Genomic DNA, 20782 nt, shown 5'->3' with positions numbered 1-20782 from the left:
AAAGTATAATTATTCGTTCAAAATTGATTCCTGCAATTGATGCAAAACGCTGGAAAACAAACATTGTTATGCTTATAAAGCTGCATGTTAAAATCTGATTTTTTTATACATCATTGCTATGTTATATAAGATAAGCAGGTTGTGATATTACTACATGTAAATGATGCTGGAAGTTAAATGTATCACGGCCTTTACAATATAAATACGCATGCCAAATTTAGATCTAATATAATGTTGGCAGACCAAGATCTAGGACAATAATTCCTATAAATGATGAGAAAATTCCAACAGTCCATATTACGATGACCTGCAAAAATAAACAAGAAGGTATGTGTAGACAGATGGAAATGTAATGAAAGATGCTCAATCCATATTCATGTTAGCGCATATAAAATCTAGGAGTAGTTGATAAAATAGCAGTAATTCAACCTGCCGTTCCCGTAGCGTCGCATCAATACTTGAACTGAGCTGATCAGCTTTTTCCTGAAAGCGTGCCAAGAGCAGGATCAGAGGAGGAAATACCATACATGGCAGTAGCTGAAATTGGAATTATTATTAGATGTATCCCTAAATAATTAACTGCTTGCAATACATACATGCCCTTATGCAACTACCACAGCACCGTTACAATCATAGGCAAGATTTTGTTATCAGACCTATTTAGAAATACTGTATGGATTTATGTTGCATGCATATTAAAACAAAAAGGAATAAGAACATAGCCAACAATTTAACTCTGACTGCCAGATGACTTTGATCTTGTAAAATGATTACGACAATGACATTCGATTTAAGTTATAAAACCCGATTGCACCCAATAGAGACAGAAAATTGCGGTCCAAAATGTTTACAAAGTTAGAAAAAACTTAACTAGTCATACAAATACTATATGGCCATCAAAATATGCAAGCAACTGTGAATAGCATATTACTTTGTTGTCCTCTAGTGGGTTTTTTGTTCACTTTTGCGTTCAGTTTTCTTCAAACTGTCAAGCTTGAACATATTCAGAAAATGTGTGTGTTGACAAAGATATATAATCAGAATATCTACATGTTCTTAAGCATATACCTACCAAATTACATTTTCCTACTTACTTAGTCGAACACATTAAAACGATTTTGCAAAGATTTGAATTACTGGTGCCATGTCTTGACAAGATAAGCAGGTTACCTACATGAAGATACAGTTATGCTAATGAGACTCTTATTTTGAAGCACATACCATTAGACCGTATCCAGCGGTCAAAGTCTCCCTTCAGCAAGCAGAGGAGTGGATCAACTTTAACTAAAGACAATCAAGATTTTGAAATGAACTTGACTTTGTACAAAATCTAATTGAGGAAAGGCATACATCCAGAAGAATGGGATACACTGTCAGTTTATATAGTTCATGCTCAATAGTTATCGCTCACACTGCTTGAAATTTAAAGACCGAAATTTAAACAATATTGCTGAGTACACTGCTGGTACGAATATGATAGGTTAGGTAAAACAAAGTACAACATTAACAGTAATCACAAAACCTTGACTTTCAAAAACATGAACTGGACTATAGTACATATAACATTGACCAGCTAAATAAACATCAGTATACTCAAGTTCATCAAGGGGCCCCGAGTGGCCTAGTGGTCTTCGTTACGGATCACTGCCATCTCACCTCTGTCTGCGGCGGTTCGAATCTAAGATTCAGCCAATGTGGATACGTGAGAAAGCTTGCCAGTAGCTTCCCGTGGGTCGGTGATTCTTTCCGGGGTTTTCCCGGGCTCTTCCTCCACCATTAATACTGGCCGCCATGTATAGAGCCTATCGTGTGCTGAAAAATGGCGTTAAATCCCACAACAACAACAAGTTCATCAAACGCAGGTTCTAGTTATGCATTAATATGTGCTTGTAAAATATGTGCCTATAATGAGGACCAAAAGAGTTCCCAATACTGATACAAAGATTTTAATGTTTTTTGATAGCATCATGTTATCTGCTTATTTATAATTACATCAAATGATTGATTGATTAATTATTATTTTCACGGCGCACCAGCAAGGTCAGGCTATTTAGCGCCATAAATATGGTTATATGCATGGTCATTGAAAAATGACAAAAGGTTTTATATCGACCAGCGATATCAAAACCAAATAGTTGAAAGTAAAACGTTAAGATGGTTAATGGCAATATATAAAGCTTCCCGATCAACAGGGAATGTAATTGGTGTATGTTAATAAAGACATATGAAGAGTTGTTGAAAATAAGAGAAGGAAAAATAATTACATAAAAATGCTCAAGGTGATGGCAAACAAGTTATAACTTAGAGTAGTGTTCACTGCTTTCAAGAATTCTTTAATACAATTGATGTTTATTGTATGAAACAGTTCCTTCCTGTCATGCACATTATAATACTGATCACGCTGAGGTTGCAGGTCAATACACTCTATCATAAAGTGCTTAACAATGGTTCATTGCAATAAACGTACTCCGGTGGATCTTTGCCTTTTAGTATGTCTGAGTGGTTTATATGCGTATGACCAATTCGAATTCTTGCAATGACTACCTCCTCTCTACGGATGGTTTTGTATGAAGGAGTTCATTCTCCTGGGGTTAGCTTGATTTCTTGAAGTTTATGATTCACTGCTTCATTCCATGATGCATGCCACTTCTGACAAAAAGACTCGTTGATGATAGGTTTAAAATCAGTATAAGGTATTTTAAAGTCAGATGGTTCTTGAGTTACCTTTAATACCAACTAGGTAATCAGCAGTATACGATATTGTGAGAGTTACTCAGTTCAGTATTTTTGACGAGAATTTCGGTTAATAATGGGTTCTCGAGTTTTCTATTACGTAGTGACTGAAATACAGATAGGGGATCGGAGAAGATGACACTGTTTAACATACGTTTGTTTTTGATATATTGCTGAGCAAGAACTATTGATCTGATTTCAAAAGAAAAGATTGATATGCCATTTGGTAAGTGAACTTGTGTTGTGTTGTCGACTAACAAAGGCTGCAGCAGCGGTTTCCTCATCCTTTTGATCCGTTGGTATAACTTCTTCTGTGGATTTTAAATTCGTGAGGAGTTCCAGATAAGAGTCGTGGAAGATGGAAGGGTTTGTCTCGGATTGTTTTCGATCGTGTAGCGTTAAAAGTATTTTTGGTTGTTTAAGTAACCAGGGAGGTGTTTTGGAGATGGTCTTTTTCTGAATTTTGGAAAGATCAATTTTGGTACTCTCAAGGCTGGATGATATTCTAATGACAAAGGAGGTATGGAGCTTGATTTATTTTCGTACAATGTTTTGTATTTGTGTTGAAAACAGCAGAAAAATGCAGGATTCAGAGAGTTTGTTCTTATTTTGAGAGTATACTGTGCGGAAAGCATTTCTCTACGATGTGATAAAGGTGATTAGTTCGCTTCATCGAGGAAGCTTTCACACCGGAATGTCTTAAATTCTCCAAGAGCTAGTGTTATTCTTTGACGATGAATTGGTCAAACATTTTCAAATATGACTTCCTAGCTGAACCATAAACAACGCAACCATAGTCCAGTTTGGAGCAAATAAACGTTCTATATAAGTGAGGATGACCTTTCTATCAGCACCCCAGTCAGTGTGCGCTACTACTTGAATACGTGGAGAGATTTCAAGCATTTAGCTTCAAGTTCTTTAGGTCTGGAATAAAGTCAATTTTCTGTCGAAGATAAGACCTAAAACTTTGTTTCCTCAACAGCTCGATGAGGTGTTTCGTCCAGCGTGAGTTTAGGTTCAGCATGATGTCTTCGTAACTGACAGAAATGCATAAATACCGTTCTGGATTTCGAGCATTGAAAATCGATAGTACTGGTCTAATTTTGAATCTTCTTGATATTTTGTTGTAGTTGTCTTTCAATTGTATGCATGTGCTATGATTGATAACATCTTAGAAAGTCATAAAGTTATAACGAGCCATCCACACCAGGAGCCAAACACTTGGTGATGCTATTGATTTTGATGTTGAAAAGCGTCAAAGATCGAATACTACCCTGGTGCACACCCATTTCTTGCTCGTGCATTTCTGAGAGGGTAGAGCCCACTCGTTCCAAGAATTGTCTGTTTGAGAGAACATTTAATATTAAAGAGGGCAGACAGCCTTTTACACCCAGATCGTGCAGGTCATTTAGTATCCAGTACTTTCTTCTCGTGTCATAGGTATTTTCTAAATCAAAGAAAACCGCTACTAAATGTTCCTTCTTGATAAATGCGGTGCAAATAACTGTTTCCAGTCTAACCAGATGGTAATCGGTGCTCGGGCTAAAACGAAAGCCACTTTTAAAAGGAGATATTAAGTTGTTGGTTTCCTAGTATCATACAAGCCGAGAATTGATCATTCCTTCCATTGTTTTGCACACACAACGTGTCAGTGCGATGGGTCGATAGTTGGTAGGATCTGCCTTATCTTTACCTGGTTTGGGAAATGATGTTACCGTTGCTTCTTTTCAAATCTTAGATACATTACCAGTAATCCATTAATCATTAAACATTTTTAAAAGAGATGTCAATGATGATTCTGGAAAGTGTTTCAAAAACTGGTAATGTATTTCGTCAGGCCCAGCGGATGTATCATTGACCTTGTCTAAAGCCTCCATAAGCTCTAATAGTGAGAACACTTGGTTATAACTTTCTGAGTTGTTGGATGTGAATTTTAAACGTGACTTTTTTATTTGAGTTTTTTATCTTCGTAAGGCTTCTGAATAATTAGATGATCAGGAAGTTTTAGAAAACTGTTAGCAAGAATATTTGCTATGTCACGTTTTGAACTAAAATGTTTGTTATTCAGCTTCAGATGTCGGAGAGAATTGTGTTTTCTCTTTCCATTTATTTTGCGGATAGTGTCCCGAGCTTTCTTAATAGAGGAACGAGAGTTTAAAGAAAAAGCATAATTCTTCCATGGTGCTCGTTTACTTTCTTTGATTGTACGGCTGGCTTTCGCCTGAAGAATACGGTGTTTACTTATATCTTCGGGCGTCATATGATTGATAACTTTTTCAGTCCTTCTCGGCTTTGTCTAATGACTTCCTTACATTCCTTAGTGACCCAAGGTTTTGGGGTTCCTTTACAGTTCGGTGAGGACTTGGGAATGGATTCTTCTGCAATCTATATTAAAACAGGTGTAACGTTGAAGACTGTATCCTCAGTCAGCATAGTTTTACAGAGTGGTTCAGACTTATCCCAGTCGGCCTTCTTTATATTCCATTATAAAATTGCGTCATCAATAGCAGAGTTGATCTTTTCAAGGTAGATTGGAAAATGATCACTGCTGTCAAAGCTATCAGTGACCTTCCCATTCATAATCTAAAAGCAGCGAAGGAGAACAAATTGTCAAATCTATACAAGTGTATGTAACCCTTCATGGGTGTACATATGTAGGTGATTTCGTGTTGTATAGATACAACTCGTTTCTAGAAATACTGTCTTCTACCTTTTGGCCTCCGTCACTTATGTGATTTGATCCCCAAAAAATGTTATGGGTATTAAAATCTCTGGGTAAATAAAAACGGCGTGGGAAGTTGTTGAACAAGACTGTCTAATTCATTTGGTACTAGGTCGGTGTTTGATGGTATGTAAAATAGAACAAAGGTAATCACTCGATTTAGAGTGACGCTTACAGCAATAGCTTGCACACTCAACAAGAAGGCGACCCGATTTCAACTTTTTGACACTTTTTGGTGTGCCAATCCACCCTTTGATTGTCTTTTCGACCACAAACGTTGATAGTGCAGCTGGCGGTTTTGAGGTATCGTTAGATTGTACAATGATGAAGCGGGGAAATGACTGCACATTACATGGTTAGTCATCCGAGTCTGATACAAGTTGTGTACGTTTGTTTTAACTTCTTTTTTCCATGTTGGATTGTTTGAAATTCAGCACCTGTGTTTCCACCGACCATTGTGGCCAACAAAGGGACACTTTTCACGTGCCATGGATACACAGATGCTATACTCAGTAGATACAATTACGTATGATTGACCCGTAAAGCCATCGCCTTCTTGGGTCGGTAAAATTACCTCCTGATTGATCCGTTAAGCCACCGCCTTCTATGAAGTCTTCAAAGACTTGGGCAAGAGAAAGCTAAAGAGATAGACTGTAGGTGCAACGGTGGTATCAAGAGAGATACAAGGAGAACGATAAAGAAGGTGAGCAAGCAAGTAAAGACTTCCTAGGGCTCGGCGTGATCAGCCGATTTGTCGAGACCGGGCCCATCCCTATCACCCGTCTAGAAGAAGTGGAGGCTAAACTAGTGTATTGCCTTTGTTCAACTACCAGGATCCTTTCCTCCCCTCCCCCCCCCCCGACACAGGACGCAACCCACGGCAAACAGGTTGCCTTTGCTTAGTCGCCTCTAACGACACGTAGTGAGGCACGTCGGGCCAATTCTACCGGGGAGTGGACGTGGGCACGATAAAATGGGCATCGTGTACTGTTTATGATCCCTGCAAGTATGCTCCATAAAAAATTTCATGAAGAGAGAGAGGCACCGATCTAATTATATCGTTGATTATGTTCTGATATTGAAATTAATGTGTTAATTCGGTTGACTAGAAACCTTTCCTAGCTGTAAATGACAATACTGTAATAGACATGATGTTACATCAAGATTGAGATATATTAGCATAATTATAATTCTTCACAGACTGTACTAATACTACATTTTGCGCAATGAATCAGTTCTTTCACTACTGCGTTATCATAAATTTTCATACAAAGGTCTGAAAGTAGGTGATAGTGCACTCCTTCGGTGTTGTCCTACGATATGTTCCTCAGCCGGTAATAAACCAAGTTGTACGATTCATTCTATTCATATTAAAGTTTACCCGTTGGCCTGCAGCGAACAAGAGAGAGACACATGAAAACACAAAAATAGCAATCATCTTTGCTGGTGGAATAGCTTATAATTGCTTTTGGGTATCCTGCTGATCTAGCAGTTTTGCATCACAGCCAATATGGTCATTACTAAATACTAAGAAAATAACAACAATGCCTTTGTGCCAGCTGACCTGCTCAGGCAGGTAACGTTATATATGATAACACGTGCTAAGGCCGCGCTGATGTTTTACCAAATTAACTTCTAAATAAAAGTACAAATATATGGAACATAAACGTATACTCCACGTCTTAGTATAGGTAAATGACCTACTTCTGATGAGAAGGGCCGCCGAATATAGCATTTCTGTTCTGCTCAGACTCCACACGATATCAAAAAGAAAAAAAGTCCAAGTCTACCAAACAAGTGCTACTATATATATAGTGATTTATTTTCTAATTGACCTTATATCATATAATAGTTATATCATCGTCCTAATTGGCATATTCTGTAATATAAAAATTTTAATTAAGGGACTTGTCAAAATATATAAACTATATCTATCCAGAAAATCATTTGTATTGTCATTTATGAGTCAGTTCACTAATTTTGCTAATAAACTCAGACATTTAGATACCTTGTCTTATCAATTCATAACTTCACCTTCATATCACACTGAAACACCTTGATTTCTTCTGAACCAAAAATTGTCCTTATTTTTTTCTGAACCAGAACTGTTCTCTTTATGAGCCAGAACTATCCTTATTTTTACGAGCCATTTGTTTTTGAGTCAGAACTGTCCGTACTTTTTCTGAGCCAGAACTGTCCTTATTGTTTCTGAATCAGAACTGTTCTATTTCTGACCCAAAACTCTCCTGATTTTTCATCGATCCATTATTTGTCACCTTTTTCTGAGCCAGAACTGTCCTTATTTTTTTGGACCCAGAACTCTAGTTTCCTGAGCCAATACACATATGTCTATGCATCTTTTAAGACGTGAATATAAGAACTGTAATTAAACAATTGTGAAAGCGTTTTCAATGTGAGCTGTGTTGCCTCTAACTTGAAACAATCACATTAGCTAAGCATTTGTCTGCAGAGACGAAAGTAAGATTTAAACTTCCTACCGATCTTGTGCTTGTGTTCATGTGTCTTTAGATTTAATGTATGAAAGCAGAGATAATAAAGGTGGATATACTTATATTTTATCAAGATCTTCATAATTATTTGCATGGTATGTCAATAAGTGCAATCGCATTTGATAAGGTCTCTAAAATGAAGAGTTACTTCTTCTAAATCCTAAATATTACCAAAAGGAAAACAAGCATTTTTCATGTCACGTGATATTCAGTAATTGTGAAATGATATGAGGCACTTTATGGAAACAATTAAGTTATAAAGATATGCATGCAACCTTCAGTACAAGACACCCCTCTAAGTGGGCCGAATCAGATAGGTTAGCTTTATTGTCAAATAAATTCAATAAAGGTGTATAAGTGCTTAGATGATGTTCTATTTTCAATACAAACAGCATTCTTTTCTGATCCTGCGGTACCCAGGACATAGCAGAAAAGTCACTATACTTGTAACTTAAGGCAAGCAGAGCTAAACGTATGCATTAATTCATTTGGCTAAATCTTATGCAGTGATGAATTTTACTTACTTTCCTTATGCTATTCTCCTGCTTCAATCCTCCCATCCAGATTTCGTCGAAGACATCATAGCATGCTTGTAGGGAAACGAATTCATTGTTACGTGCATTCACGGCAATCTCGATGCATGTTGCATTACCCCACTGCTTCATCTTACAAATCATCAGATGCTGTGTTTTTTTTGGATCAGTTTCATAACACTTTTTCGCAACTTTTATGGCTAATGCCATAAACTCACTGTAAACACATGTAAAAATAATAAACAGAAACAGATAAACTGTGTCATATGCCCATCTAGGCAATGTCTTCGAACGCATAACGTGATGAAATCTGAATGTGCCCATTAGGATAGAGCTGTAGAGTTGAGGAAACGTTACCATGCTTCTTGACCTTGTGGCAAAGGATAATAGAATCAAAGATCAGAAAAGACAATAGGGAAAACTTCTTCATACTTTAAAAAAACGAACACTGTGTTCGACTTTAGGTCTTACATTATGCAACAGTAATAAGTGAAATAAACAGATGTACATACAATCAACAAGGAATTTATTTGCCTACAGTACAATGCAAAGTGAGTATTCAAACGACACATACATTATAGTGAATTAAGGTCTAAATTATTTTTAATGCCGTATCACACGTCCAAAAAGTATAGACAAATATAGAATGTTTCGAAAGAATTCCAATAAAACTGAATGTTCCGATATAACACAATGCTGTATTCCAGTATGTCCTTGAATGAGATCACACTAATCCCAAAGTAGGCGTGAAAGTTAATTAAGACTTTATTACTATCAATTAATGTTCTAAATAAATAATTTTTCTCAAATTATATCTCACATAAGAATCCAAAACAAGAATGATGATTTTTTTGTGTTTATCAAATCCGTATTAATGAATACTTTCACTTGACCTATGGCGTAATAGAATGAGAAAATTTTCAAAAGCAAGTTAACTGTAGACATGATAAACCTTGAACTCCTGCCACGTAAACATGTTGTTTACAATTAACTATCATGGAAATATTAGCTAACATGTTGTTTATAATTAACTAACTGTTTTCCATGTGATGTAAAAGGTTGCAATGAATCTTACGTGCTATTGTCATCAATTCCTTCTAGTAATTCTCGATCATCAATTTGACTTTCCATGGCAGAAAATAAAGCATGTGCAGCTAGGGCAGCAGCGATTTTATCCTGTAAAATGCATACTGATATTATAAATAGTCCAGATGACTTTCTTTATACTACAACCTTTCATACTTGAAACAAATTAACTTGAGATATATTCTACTTTTACATGTATCAAGAATGTTTTTCAAAATATCATTCAGGACTTATTTTTGATGATCTATCTCAGTGGTGGCTCACATTTGCCGAGGCTGAAAATATAGCATACCCTCCTAAACTCCTAAAACAATTACGTTTGCATTATTAAAAATTGTATTAATGACCTTTCTCGAGTAATTTAATGTTATCTTTCCATCGCCTGAAAGCTACATCGTAGATTATGTCAAAACGATTCCAAATAAAAGAAACGCCTAAGTCTCCTATGATATCGCTCATTTGGATGAAGTATCATTTGCCCATTTCACCTGTAAGAACACAAAAGTTTGTATAGTGTCCCCCAAACTTCAAGTGGCAATTGTGCGCACGCCACTATAATTAAACTCAACAACAAGCCCAAACTTCATAGTGGGTCAAGTTTACTTATTTTACTTTAGGGTGATAGAGTTTTGTTCGTAATCAAACTTTCTTTGCTTCGGATTTTTGAATTGTTGTAGCGTGTTTGAAAGTAATTACAGTCGTGTTTTATTTCTTATTCTCTTTTAGTAATAGCACACATGCCGTGTCGATGATCATACTCCTATCTATAAAATGTAAAGGCCTTCATGATTTGATAATGTTTGCAGATGTATTCATAATTCAGTCATAGTTATTTTGTAAAGAAGCCTTTTGAGGCTGTATAATTTTGGCAATGCAGATTATATCATATTGGTATTATTTACATTTATTTGGCCAAATTATGTTCATCAGCTGTGGACATAATGTTATTTAAGTTATATTATATATGATTTTGATGTCTACACTTGAATGATCTTCATGCCAAAGTGCCATTTTCTATTTTGTGTTAACCTGGTCAAGCGGCTTTTAAGAGGTTGAAAATAACAGTTGTTGAAAATTCATGAAACACAGAATGTGGATAAGCACACTTAATCTTATATACATATGTAATAAAAATAACTCTATCCAATATGAGCTTGCAATAAAATATCTGGAGTTTTCACTACTATATTAACTTGACACATGCATGCCCTATGAACATTAGCAACAATGAACGATTGAAGCTGGAAAAGCATAAATCTGTATAAGAATTGTATAGTGGGGCAATATGGAGTACATCATAAATTAGAAATAGGCCATGCTGGCCAGTGTGAGATTTATTTGAAAGTGACATTAATGATGGCCCGTTATAGTCTCAATATAAATTTATCTTTACAACTGTTTTGTACTTATAGCGCTTTTGGAAATGTAATGCTAAGAAAGTTTAACATTATGACCCATTCTAGGTATATGAAAATTTAACATTATGCTAAGTAGGCCAATATGGGGTCTAGGAGAATTTAATGTATCAGGCCTGTAGGTTTTGTCTTTAAGGGTCAATAGTAATATAGTAATTTAATATTACGCCTCCACTTTGATCCACAATACTAGTCAACAATGATCAACATGTGAAACTGGATACTAAACAAAGTTTAGTTGAAATCCTACAAATCGTGGGGAAGGGAAAGCGATGTCAGTCTCAACTCTAAAAATACAATGTAACCCTAATGTGTTAAACGGTAACGAAATATCCCTCAAAAATGTAAACGAGAAAGCAGTATGTTCTTACGATCTTCCAAGCTTTGTGGGAGAAGATGGTACATCAAGCTTTGTCAGGAATTGACGGAGAGACATATCCACAGGCTGAAGCACTTTGACAAAACTTTTTTATATCGTTATCTCGTTACTGATGTCCACAAATCGACAGCCTATTCATATAAAATGATTACCTTTCCATTATCCCAGAACAACTTGGCTTTATCCTGTTGGTTGTTTAGAACTGACCAAATAAAGAGATCATGACAGGGATTCTCAAAGTCGGGTTTCTTCGGAAACTCTTCACCTTTTGAGAGAAAAGTTCATATTAACTTTTATGAACAGGTTAGAATTTAAATACCATTATTAAACAAAATTATCAAATTGACCGTCACAATGTCCAGAAGGTAACAGTAAAGCAAGCATAATCAAAACTATACTCGATATACATGTCTCATCACACTGCCTTACATAGATCATAACAATGAGTCAGAAACACTTTGATCTTACCAGGAACGAACTTTGAAAAGTAAAATCGTTTGTGATTTTGAAACAAATTTTCAAACTCAAACCCAAATTTTCAAACTCAAAATCAAATTATCAAACTCAAACACAAACTCAGGTTCAGAAGTATCATATTTTTCAGACCTGTTTTATAATTGATTTTGTCATATACAAATATCAAAGGCTAAATAATATGAGGTGGTCACCTTTAGTTAAACATCTAATTATGAAATGTGATTTCCCCAAACTAACATCTTTAATGCAACATAATTTAGGAAAATCATTGTATCCACAAAGTAAATATCACTTAATACATTTAAAGTGACCATAATATACATTATGTTGTTTAAATATGAACATAGAAAGCTCCTTTATTGGCATAATTGTCTCATTCGTTTATAAAGGAGACTCGCACCAATGTATGAGAATTGTCTAGATTTAATTACATTGACTAACATGATTCAAATGAATGTGTGCCAGCTTCACTTTGATCTGTTTTGACTGGTCGATAATTCGGTCGTTGAGTCGATTATGTTGTGAGGTAGTACTTAAATGTGTGCACGTGCGTCGTAAGTCGTAGGTGTGGCACAGGAAGCACAAAATAACCCCACTTTGATGGGTAGAATCAAGCATTCGGTACAAGTAGCTAAAGCCTGGATTTATTAAAATAGGAGAAAAACAAAACACTAGTCACAGACAGGTTCTTTGATAAATTGTGCTTATCAAACTTAAAGAATAAATAGTTCTTGAAAGGTCAAGATAATTAGTTATATATTGCTGCATGAAAACGTGTAATAGAGAAGAAAGCACTCACAACCTTTCGTTTTTTTTTCATTCACATCCTGCTCATTTTTTTGGAGTTCATTCGACCCTGGATTGTTCGCTTGGACTTCATTTGCAGTCAGATCTTTTGTTTGGATCTCATTCACATTCTGTTGTTTCGTTTCGAGTTTATTCACATCTATTTGGATTCCACTGACAGCGTGGTCTTTCTTTTGGACTTCATTTGCATCTGACTCTTTCTGTGAATCTTCGTTCGCATCATCACTATCCTTATATCGATCTTGTGTGTAATGTTGGAGATAGTTGTCACCAACTAAATATTGTACCAAGTGCATCACATCCTTCAGTGTAATTGTCTTATAGTGTTGATTTTACAGTGTGGAAATATAAAGAAACACCTAATTAATTCAGGTCATAAATGATGTCGATTCATTTATATTATAGAGTAATATAAATCAATGTTTCCACAGAAGTTTATCGTTTATTTGGTCCATAATTATCTGTTCCCAGCAACCATACATTCATCCATACAGTATAACAGTACAATGAATACTATTAGAATCACACCAATACAATGTCATTGTCATTAATATTTTGTTAAATCAAAAGTTGTTTCACATATAACATTATTTTATGTCCACCTAATATCAGTGCCATATAAACTATACTTTCGAATATTCCTGGATCATATAAATTTATTTCAGGCTTAGAGTGTAATGAAGTTAATAATGATAGCCTATCAAGTTAACCAAGTTCTAACTCCACCATAAAAAGAATATTAAGAAACAGCATTAGCTACACAAAATCAGCTAGCATTGACATGTAGTGTATGCATTAAATAATACAGTAAGGTCTAGCCACAAAACACGCTTGTCAGTCAAGAGACCAGAATATGCACTACATCTCCAATCCTACTCACATTCCTCTACACCATTAACATTGAACACACTGATCTGGTATTTATGATTCAAATGCACTTCTAACCAGGCTGTTATAAACCCAAATGATTGCAGACCGCCCTAAGAGATAAATCTTGTTAGGACATTGTTAGAATGTCAAAGAGAATGCTGTTACAAAGTTAAATTCAAATGTCAATATGTAGCGGAAACATACAAAAATATGAAGTTTAATAGTGTGATAACCGAAAATGCAGTGTTAGCATTCCATAACATACGAAAGTTTCCTAAGCAAATGTTAATCAAATATTATTTGTTAGATGTCAGTAATCATTTTCTTTTTTTTGCAATAGAAGCCAGATATGTGGAATCCATAAATAATTAGGCATGGCAGAAAATGTCATAGAACAGAGAAAAGACATTTTATAGAAAGTGCCCCAATGGTTAATAAGGAGTGGTCACTAATACGTTCGTAATCAGTCAACTATGGGAGTCACATGATTGCCGGGGAAGCCACAACAAGACAAAGAACATGTCCTAATGATCACAATCTGGTTTATGTAAATCAATATTACAATACTAATGTGTGGTTCTTAAAAAAGTGTACACAATACTTTAGATGGAAGTATATTCGGCAGAGAAGACACCAAAAAAACACAAATGCAGTAAAACACAGAATTTGAATGGTTCCTGTAAAGCTTAATGAAAGTCAACTCCGTTGATGTGTCAACAAATGTTAAAACTACATGTTGGCCCATTTGCAAAATAGATTGATTGATTGATTCTATTCTAACGATGCACCAGCACTGTTAGGCTGTTTAGCGCCGTACAAAAAGTTATATGTACGATCGTTTAAATATTATAAAAGGTTTCATATCGAAGAGCGATATCAAAACCAAATAGTTGAAATTAAAACGATAAGATAGTAACGGTAAAAAATAAAGCTTCCCGATCAAGGGGTGTGTAAATGTTGTATGTTAATGAAGACAAATGAAACGGTATTGAAAATGGGACGGTATATACATTACATAAAACTGCACAAGGTGATGACGTAAAATTTATAGCTGAGACTAAATGTTAACTTCTTTCCAGGATTTCACAATAAAAGTGAAGTTTATTGTATCAAAAAGCTCCTTCATGTTATGAATATTGTCATACTGATCACGTGTAGGTTGCAGGTAGAAACACTCCATCATAAAGTACTTAACAGTGAATGGTCCATTGCAAGAAACACACTCTGATGGGTCTTCGCCTTTAAGTATTTGTGAGTGGGTCATATGCGTATGACCAACTCGAATTTTTGCAATGACTACCACCTCCCTACGGATGGTTTGTAGGAAGGAGTCCATTTTCTTAGGGTTGGCTTGATGGCGTGAAGTTTATTAGTCACTGCATCATTCCATGATGTGTGCCACTTCTGACGTAAAGTCCCTTTGATACTAAGTTTTAAATCAGTATACGGTATTTTAAAATGAGATGGTTCTTGAGTTAGGGCCGTTTTAGCAGCCCGATCTGCTTTCTCATTACCTTTAATACCATCATGGCTAGGTAAACAACATTACACAAAAATGTGGGAGGTACTCAGCTTAGTATTTTTTGACGAAGACATTGGTCAACAATGGATGCTCAAGTTCTCTATTGTGTAGTGACTGAAGTACTGATAGGGAATCGTAGAAGATGATGATGTTTAAAATACGTTTGTTTTCAATATCTTGCAGAGCAAGATCTATTGCTCTGATTTCGGCAGAAAAAACATTGATATGCCATTTGGTAAGCGAACTTGTATTGTGTGTTTTCCACTAATAAAAGTTGCAGCAGACTTTTCCTCATCCTTTGATCCCTTGGTATAAATTCTTCTGTAGTTTGTCAGCTCGGTGAGGAGTTGATGATAAGAATTGTGGAAGACAAAAGAGTTTGTCTGAGATCTTGTTCCATCGTTTAATCGTAAAAATTACTTTTGGTTGTTTAAGTAGCCAGGGAGATGTTTCGGAGATGGACCGTTGCTGAATTTTGGAAAAATTAATTTTGTACTGTCATGGCTGGATGATATTCTAATGCCAAAGGAAGGTATCGCGTCTGGCTTTTTTTCGTACAAGTTTTAGTATTCGAGTTGCAAAACAGCAGAAAAGACAGAGTTCAGAGAGGGTTTGATCTTAATTTGAGAGTTTAAGGTGCGGAAAGCATTTCTCCACGATGTGATAAAAGTGGTTCGTTTCCTTCAGCAAGGAGACTTTCACAGGATGATGTCTTAATCACTTCCAGAGCGAGTCTTAGTCCTTGATGACGAATTGGCTCAAGCATCTTTAAATATGACTACCTAGCTGAACCATAAACAACGCAACCATAGTCCAGTTTGGAGCGAATAGACGTTCTATATAAATTAAGGATGACCTTTCTATCAGCACCACAGTCAGTGTGCGCTACTACTTTGAGTAGATCTAGAGATTTCAAGCATTTAGCTTTCAAGTTCTTTAGGTGTGGAATAAACGTCAGTTTTCTTAGAAAATATCTAAAAGCTTATTTTGTTCCTCAACAACTGGAATAGGCGTTCTCTCCAGGTTGAGTTTAGGTTCATCATGATGTCTTCGTAACTGACAGAAATGCATGAATATCGGTTTTGACTTCGAGAATTAGAAACCGTTAGTAGTGTCTTAATTTTGAATCTTGTTGATATTTTGTGTAGTTGTCTTACAATTGTATGCATGTGCTTTGATCGATAACACTTTAGAAAATCATCAACGTATAACGGGCAGTCCACAACAGAAGACGAACATTTGGTGATGCTATTGATTTTGATGTTGGAAAGCGTCACAGATATAGTACTGCCCGAGGCACACCCGTCTCTTACTCGTGCAAATCAGTGATGGCAGAGTCCATTCGTACCTTGAATTTGTCTGTCTGAGAGAACGTTTGATATCAAAGAGGGCAGACAGCCTTTGACACCCAGATAGTGCAGGTAATTTAGTACCCAGTACTTCCATGTCTTGTCATAGGCCTGTACTAAATCAAAGAAAACCGCTACTAAATGTTCCTTATTGATAAATGCGTCATGAATATGTTTTTCCTGTCCAACAAAATGGTCACTGGAGCTACGGCCATACAAAAAAAGCTACGTTGGAAAGGAGATATTGGAATGTTAGTTTCGATGTACCATACAATTCGAGAATTGATCATTTGTTCCATTATTTTGCAGACACAGCTTGTCAGTGCAATGGGTAGATAGTTGGTAGGATCTGCTCTATTCTTACCTAATTTGGGAACTGGTCTTACTGTTGCTTCTGTCCAAATCTTATGTTCATTACCAGTAATCCATAAATCATTGAAGATTTTCAAACGAGATGTTAATGATGATTCTGGAAGGTGTTTCAAATATTGGTAATGTTTTTCGTCAGACCCAGCATATGTATCATGACCCTTGTCTAAAGCGTCCATTAGCTCCAATAGTGAGAACACTTGGTTATAACTTTCCGAGTTGTTGGATGTGAATTTTAAACGTGACCATTTTGATTTTATACTCTTTGGAAGGCTTCGGAATAATTAGATGATGAGGAATTTTTAGAGAAACTGTCAGCATGAAAATTTGCTATGTCAAGTTTTGAACTAAAATTGTTATTATTTAGCTTCAGATGTCGGAGAGAATTGTGTTTTCTCTTTCCGTTTATTTGCGGATAATGTCCCAAACTTTCTTAATAGAGGAACGAAAGTTCAAAGAAGAAGCATATTTCTTCCATGATTATCTTTTCCTTTTCTGATTGTACGGCGAACTTTGGCCCGAAGAGTACGGTATTTACTTAAATTTGCCGGTGTCGGATGATTGTTAAATTTTGTCAATGTTTCTCGGCATTGTCTGATAGCTTCCGTAATTCCTTAGCAACCCAAGGTTTTGGGGGTTCTTTTACAGTTCGGTGAGAACTTGGGAATGGATTATTCTGCAGTCTCTATTACAATAGATGTAAAATGCTGAATAGGGTTATTAACTTTGAAGACTGTATCCTTATTCAGCCTAGTTTTCCAGAATGTTTCAAACTTAGCCCATTCGGCCTTCTTTATATTCCATTGTGAAATTGCGTCATCAGTAGTAGAGTTGATATTTTCAAGGTAGATTAGAAAGTAATCACTGCTATGAAGGTCATCAGCGATCTTCCATACATAATCCAATATCAACGAAGAAGAAGAAATTGTCAAATCGATACACGTGTTTGTACTCGTTCCTGGTGTAGATGTGTTGTTGATTTGGTGATATATAGACACAAATTCTGTCTAGGGATGAAAGTATTCTACTTTGTGGCCTATGTCACTTATGTAATTTGATCCCCATAAGAGGTTATGGGCATTAAAATCTCCGAGCGAAACAAAGGTCGCTGAAAGTTGTTGAACACGATTGCATAATTCATTTGGTTGTTGTTGTTGTGGGGTTTAACACCATTTTTCAGCACACGATAGGCTATAGTATTAATGGTGGAGGAAGAACCCTGGATAAACCTGGAAAGCACCACCAACCCACGAGAAGCTGATGGCAAGCTTTTTTCACATACCCATATTTGCCGAATCGGAGGCTCTAACGACGCGGACAGATGTGAGATGGCAGTGATCCGTACAAAGAGGGCTTAAGAAAACTCGGACACTCAGTGCCCCCCTAATTTATTTGGTACTTTGTTGGTGTGTGGTGATATGTAAATAGCACAAACGGTAATTGCTCGATATAGAGTAACGCTTACAGCAATAGCTTGCAAGTGTTTGTTTTAAAGGACGACGATATGAGGGGCTCTATATTTCAAAACAACAGAATCTCCTCCCAAGGAGCTGGCAACATTTTGAAAGTAGGTGTTAAACAGGGAGTAGTTGTTAAGTGTGATGTTGTCCTTATTTTTCAAGAATGTTTCCTGAAGGCATAGTACTGCAGGATCATGTTCGTTTAAAAGCAGTTTTAGTTGGCTTTAAGTCCTCCACAGTTCCATTGTATGATGGTGTCCTTCATTTTAAACTTAAAGTGAAGATTGTGGAGCTAGGTAAGACTTTTCGCGAAGGCAATGTGTGTGTTTATTTCTCTGAAGGAAGTGGGGGGATATTTTGGTGGTAGGTCTAAACCTACATTCAACGCATGGAGCAGTCTCTTCTGCATCCATGCTCTCAATGTCTCCAAACCTATTATAGAGTTTGATAGGGTCATCTGACCCATTTTGCTGCTTATTTCCTTGAGATTTGTTTTTATTATTTGGTAATTTCGGTGATGGGATATTATTGAAGGTTCTTTGCGTAGATGCCGAGTTGTTTTGTGCATGATAATGGGTGTGAGAGCTTGGTGCTGAATCGGGTAAATCTGTGTTTGAGTATCCTTCGCTTTTTTGGAATTGTTCTTCACTACAGCGGAGAAGGAATGACCAGGTTGACTATTGTTGCCTGTAAAAGTTTGTTGGCTTTTGGATAGGGAATGTTAGATGTGTTCTTTACCCTCTCTATTCCTTCTCCTGTTTCCAAGTATCACTATCCATGGAATTGGCGTGGGCTTCTTTCCACAGTTGACACAATGTCGAGTTGCTCTACAATCAGATTCCTGATGAGTATGGTCTCAGCGTCGGCCACATATTTTGTTTTTTGAACAGCGGTTTTCGTGATGTTCATATTTCTGACATTTATTGCATGGAAGGGGGTTCGGAATGTATATGTCGCCTTTCACTTGCAAGAAGCCAACTTTGACCACTCTGGGTACTGTTAGATGTTTGAAGGTGAGTACTATGATGTTGGTGTCCTGCAGATTGTTATTACGTTTAATGCGTATTTTACGGACTGCAGTGACACTTTCGTTTTTTATCCCTTCAATTAAATTTGTATCGCTGACTCCAGGCAAGTCACGACAGGGAATCAAGCCTATGGACATATTGACTGTTGTGTGAGCGAATGAAGTTACTGGGATATCGAAGACAATTTTTATTTTCTTGTTATTTTCTGTTTTACCTCGTCGATTTCGCTCAACAAGAAGGCAACCCGATTTCAACTTTTTGATACGTTTTGCAGTGCCAATCATCCTGTGATTTTCTTTCGATCACAAACGGAGATAGTGCGGCAGGCGGTTTTGAGGCATCTTTAGGCTGTATAACCATGAAGCCTCAAAATGACTCCGCACTACAATTTTCGTCATCTGTGTCTGATACAGGTTTTGTACGTTTGTTCTGATTTTTGATTTTCCATTTAGGATTGTTTAAAATTCAGCATCCTGCTTTCCGCCCACCATGGTGACAAACAAGGGAACACTTTTCAAGCGCCAGGGATACACAGATTCTATACTCAATCGATATAATTACCTATGATTAGCCCGTGAAGCCACCACATTCCTGGTTCGTTAAAATTACCTCCTGATTTATCCGTAAAGAAACCGCCTTCTAGGAAGTCTTCCAGGACATGGGAAAGAGAAAGCTAAAGGAATATACTATAGGGACAACGGTGGTATCAAGACAGATACAAAGAGAAATATAAAGTAGGCGAGCGAGTAAATAAAGACTTCCTAGGTCTCGACGTAACCAGCCGATTTGTCGAGATCCGGCCCATCCCGACCACCTGTCTAGAGGAATTAGAGGCCAAAGTAGTGTACTGCATCGGAAAGCCTCTGATCAACTACCAGGATCCTTTCCTCCCCCAACACGCGACGCAACCCACGGCAAACAGGTTGACTCTACTTAGTCACCTCTTGCGACACGAAGTGAGGCACGTCTGGCCAATTCTACAACCCGGGACCCGCAGGAGGACATTTGCCAATATTTACTCGGAGATCATGGTGCTTTAACACTAACCTATTGAACATTAATATTTTCAAGATTCATCATAACTGTATAAGGTGATGACAAGAATGTTTGAACAATGTATTTGCTATGGACACCATAATGAGGATAGCAAATCAAATACAAACTTTAATCAGACCTGGTAGGGCCATATCATACCATATTACGCTAAAAAGACCTTTGACTAGGCGAGAGAAAGTAGTATTGACGTGATATTGTTTTATACCGATGATAATGATATGGGAATGATGCATCAGAAAAATATGCCAATTAAAACACAGCACTTAAATTGTTCAAGACTCATGATGTTAGTCATAACTGTTTGTGCATCTGCACTCAATTAATATATTACTTGATAGTAAGTTTCGCATAATTTTATCTGGGTAGGTTAATGCATACACAAAACAAACAATACAGATCTATCAAGAAATACAATTATGCCTTCCGTAGTAATCACTGTAATGTAATTGAACACAGTTCTTATCCA

The 20782-nt window shown here is 36.6% G+C and overlaps 1 protein-coding gene across 1 annotated transcript in view; it reads right to left on the bottom strand.

Annotated features, from left to right (window-relative positions):
* The window catches only part of LOC149771143 (transient receptor potential cation channel subfamily M member 3-like), a 31022-nt gene extending 12377 nt beyond the window's left edge, over nt 1–18645 (bottom strand). The window contains exons 1-5 of the mRNA XM_089948818.1: nt 18612–18645; nt 11531–11643; nt 9574–9674; nt 8490–8715; nt 430–537 (exon numbers count right to left, since the gene is read on the bottom strand). Coding sequence (XP_089804944.1) covers nt 430–537; nt 8490–8715; nt 9574–9674; nt 11531–11643; nt 18612–18645 — 582 coding nt within the window. The remainder of the gene's footprint in view (nt 1–429; nt 538–8489; nt 8716–9573; nt 9675–11530; nt 11644–18611) is intronic.
* Nucleotides 18646–20782: the final 2137 nt, after the last annotated feature.

The sequence above is a fragment of the Sinohyriopsis cumingii genome, unplaced genomic scaffold (assembly GCF_028554795.1).
Source record: "Sinohyriopsis cumingii isolate HCF-2022 unplaced genomic scaffold, ASM2855479v2 utg002106l, whole genome shotgun sequence".
NCBI classification, from domain to species: domain Eukaryota; kingdom Metazoa; phylum Mollusca; class Bivalvia; order Unionida; family Unionidae; genus Sinohyriopsis; species Sinohyriopsis cumingii.
The sequence above is the reverse complement of the archived record's forward strand: the minus strand, read 5'-3'. Positions and strand labels throughout refer to the sequence as shown.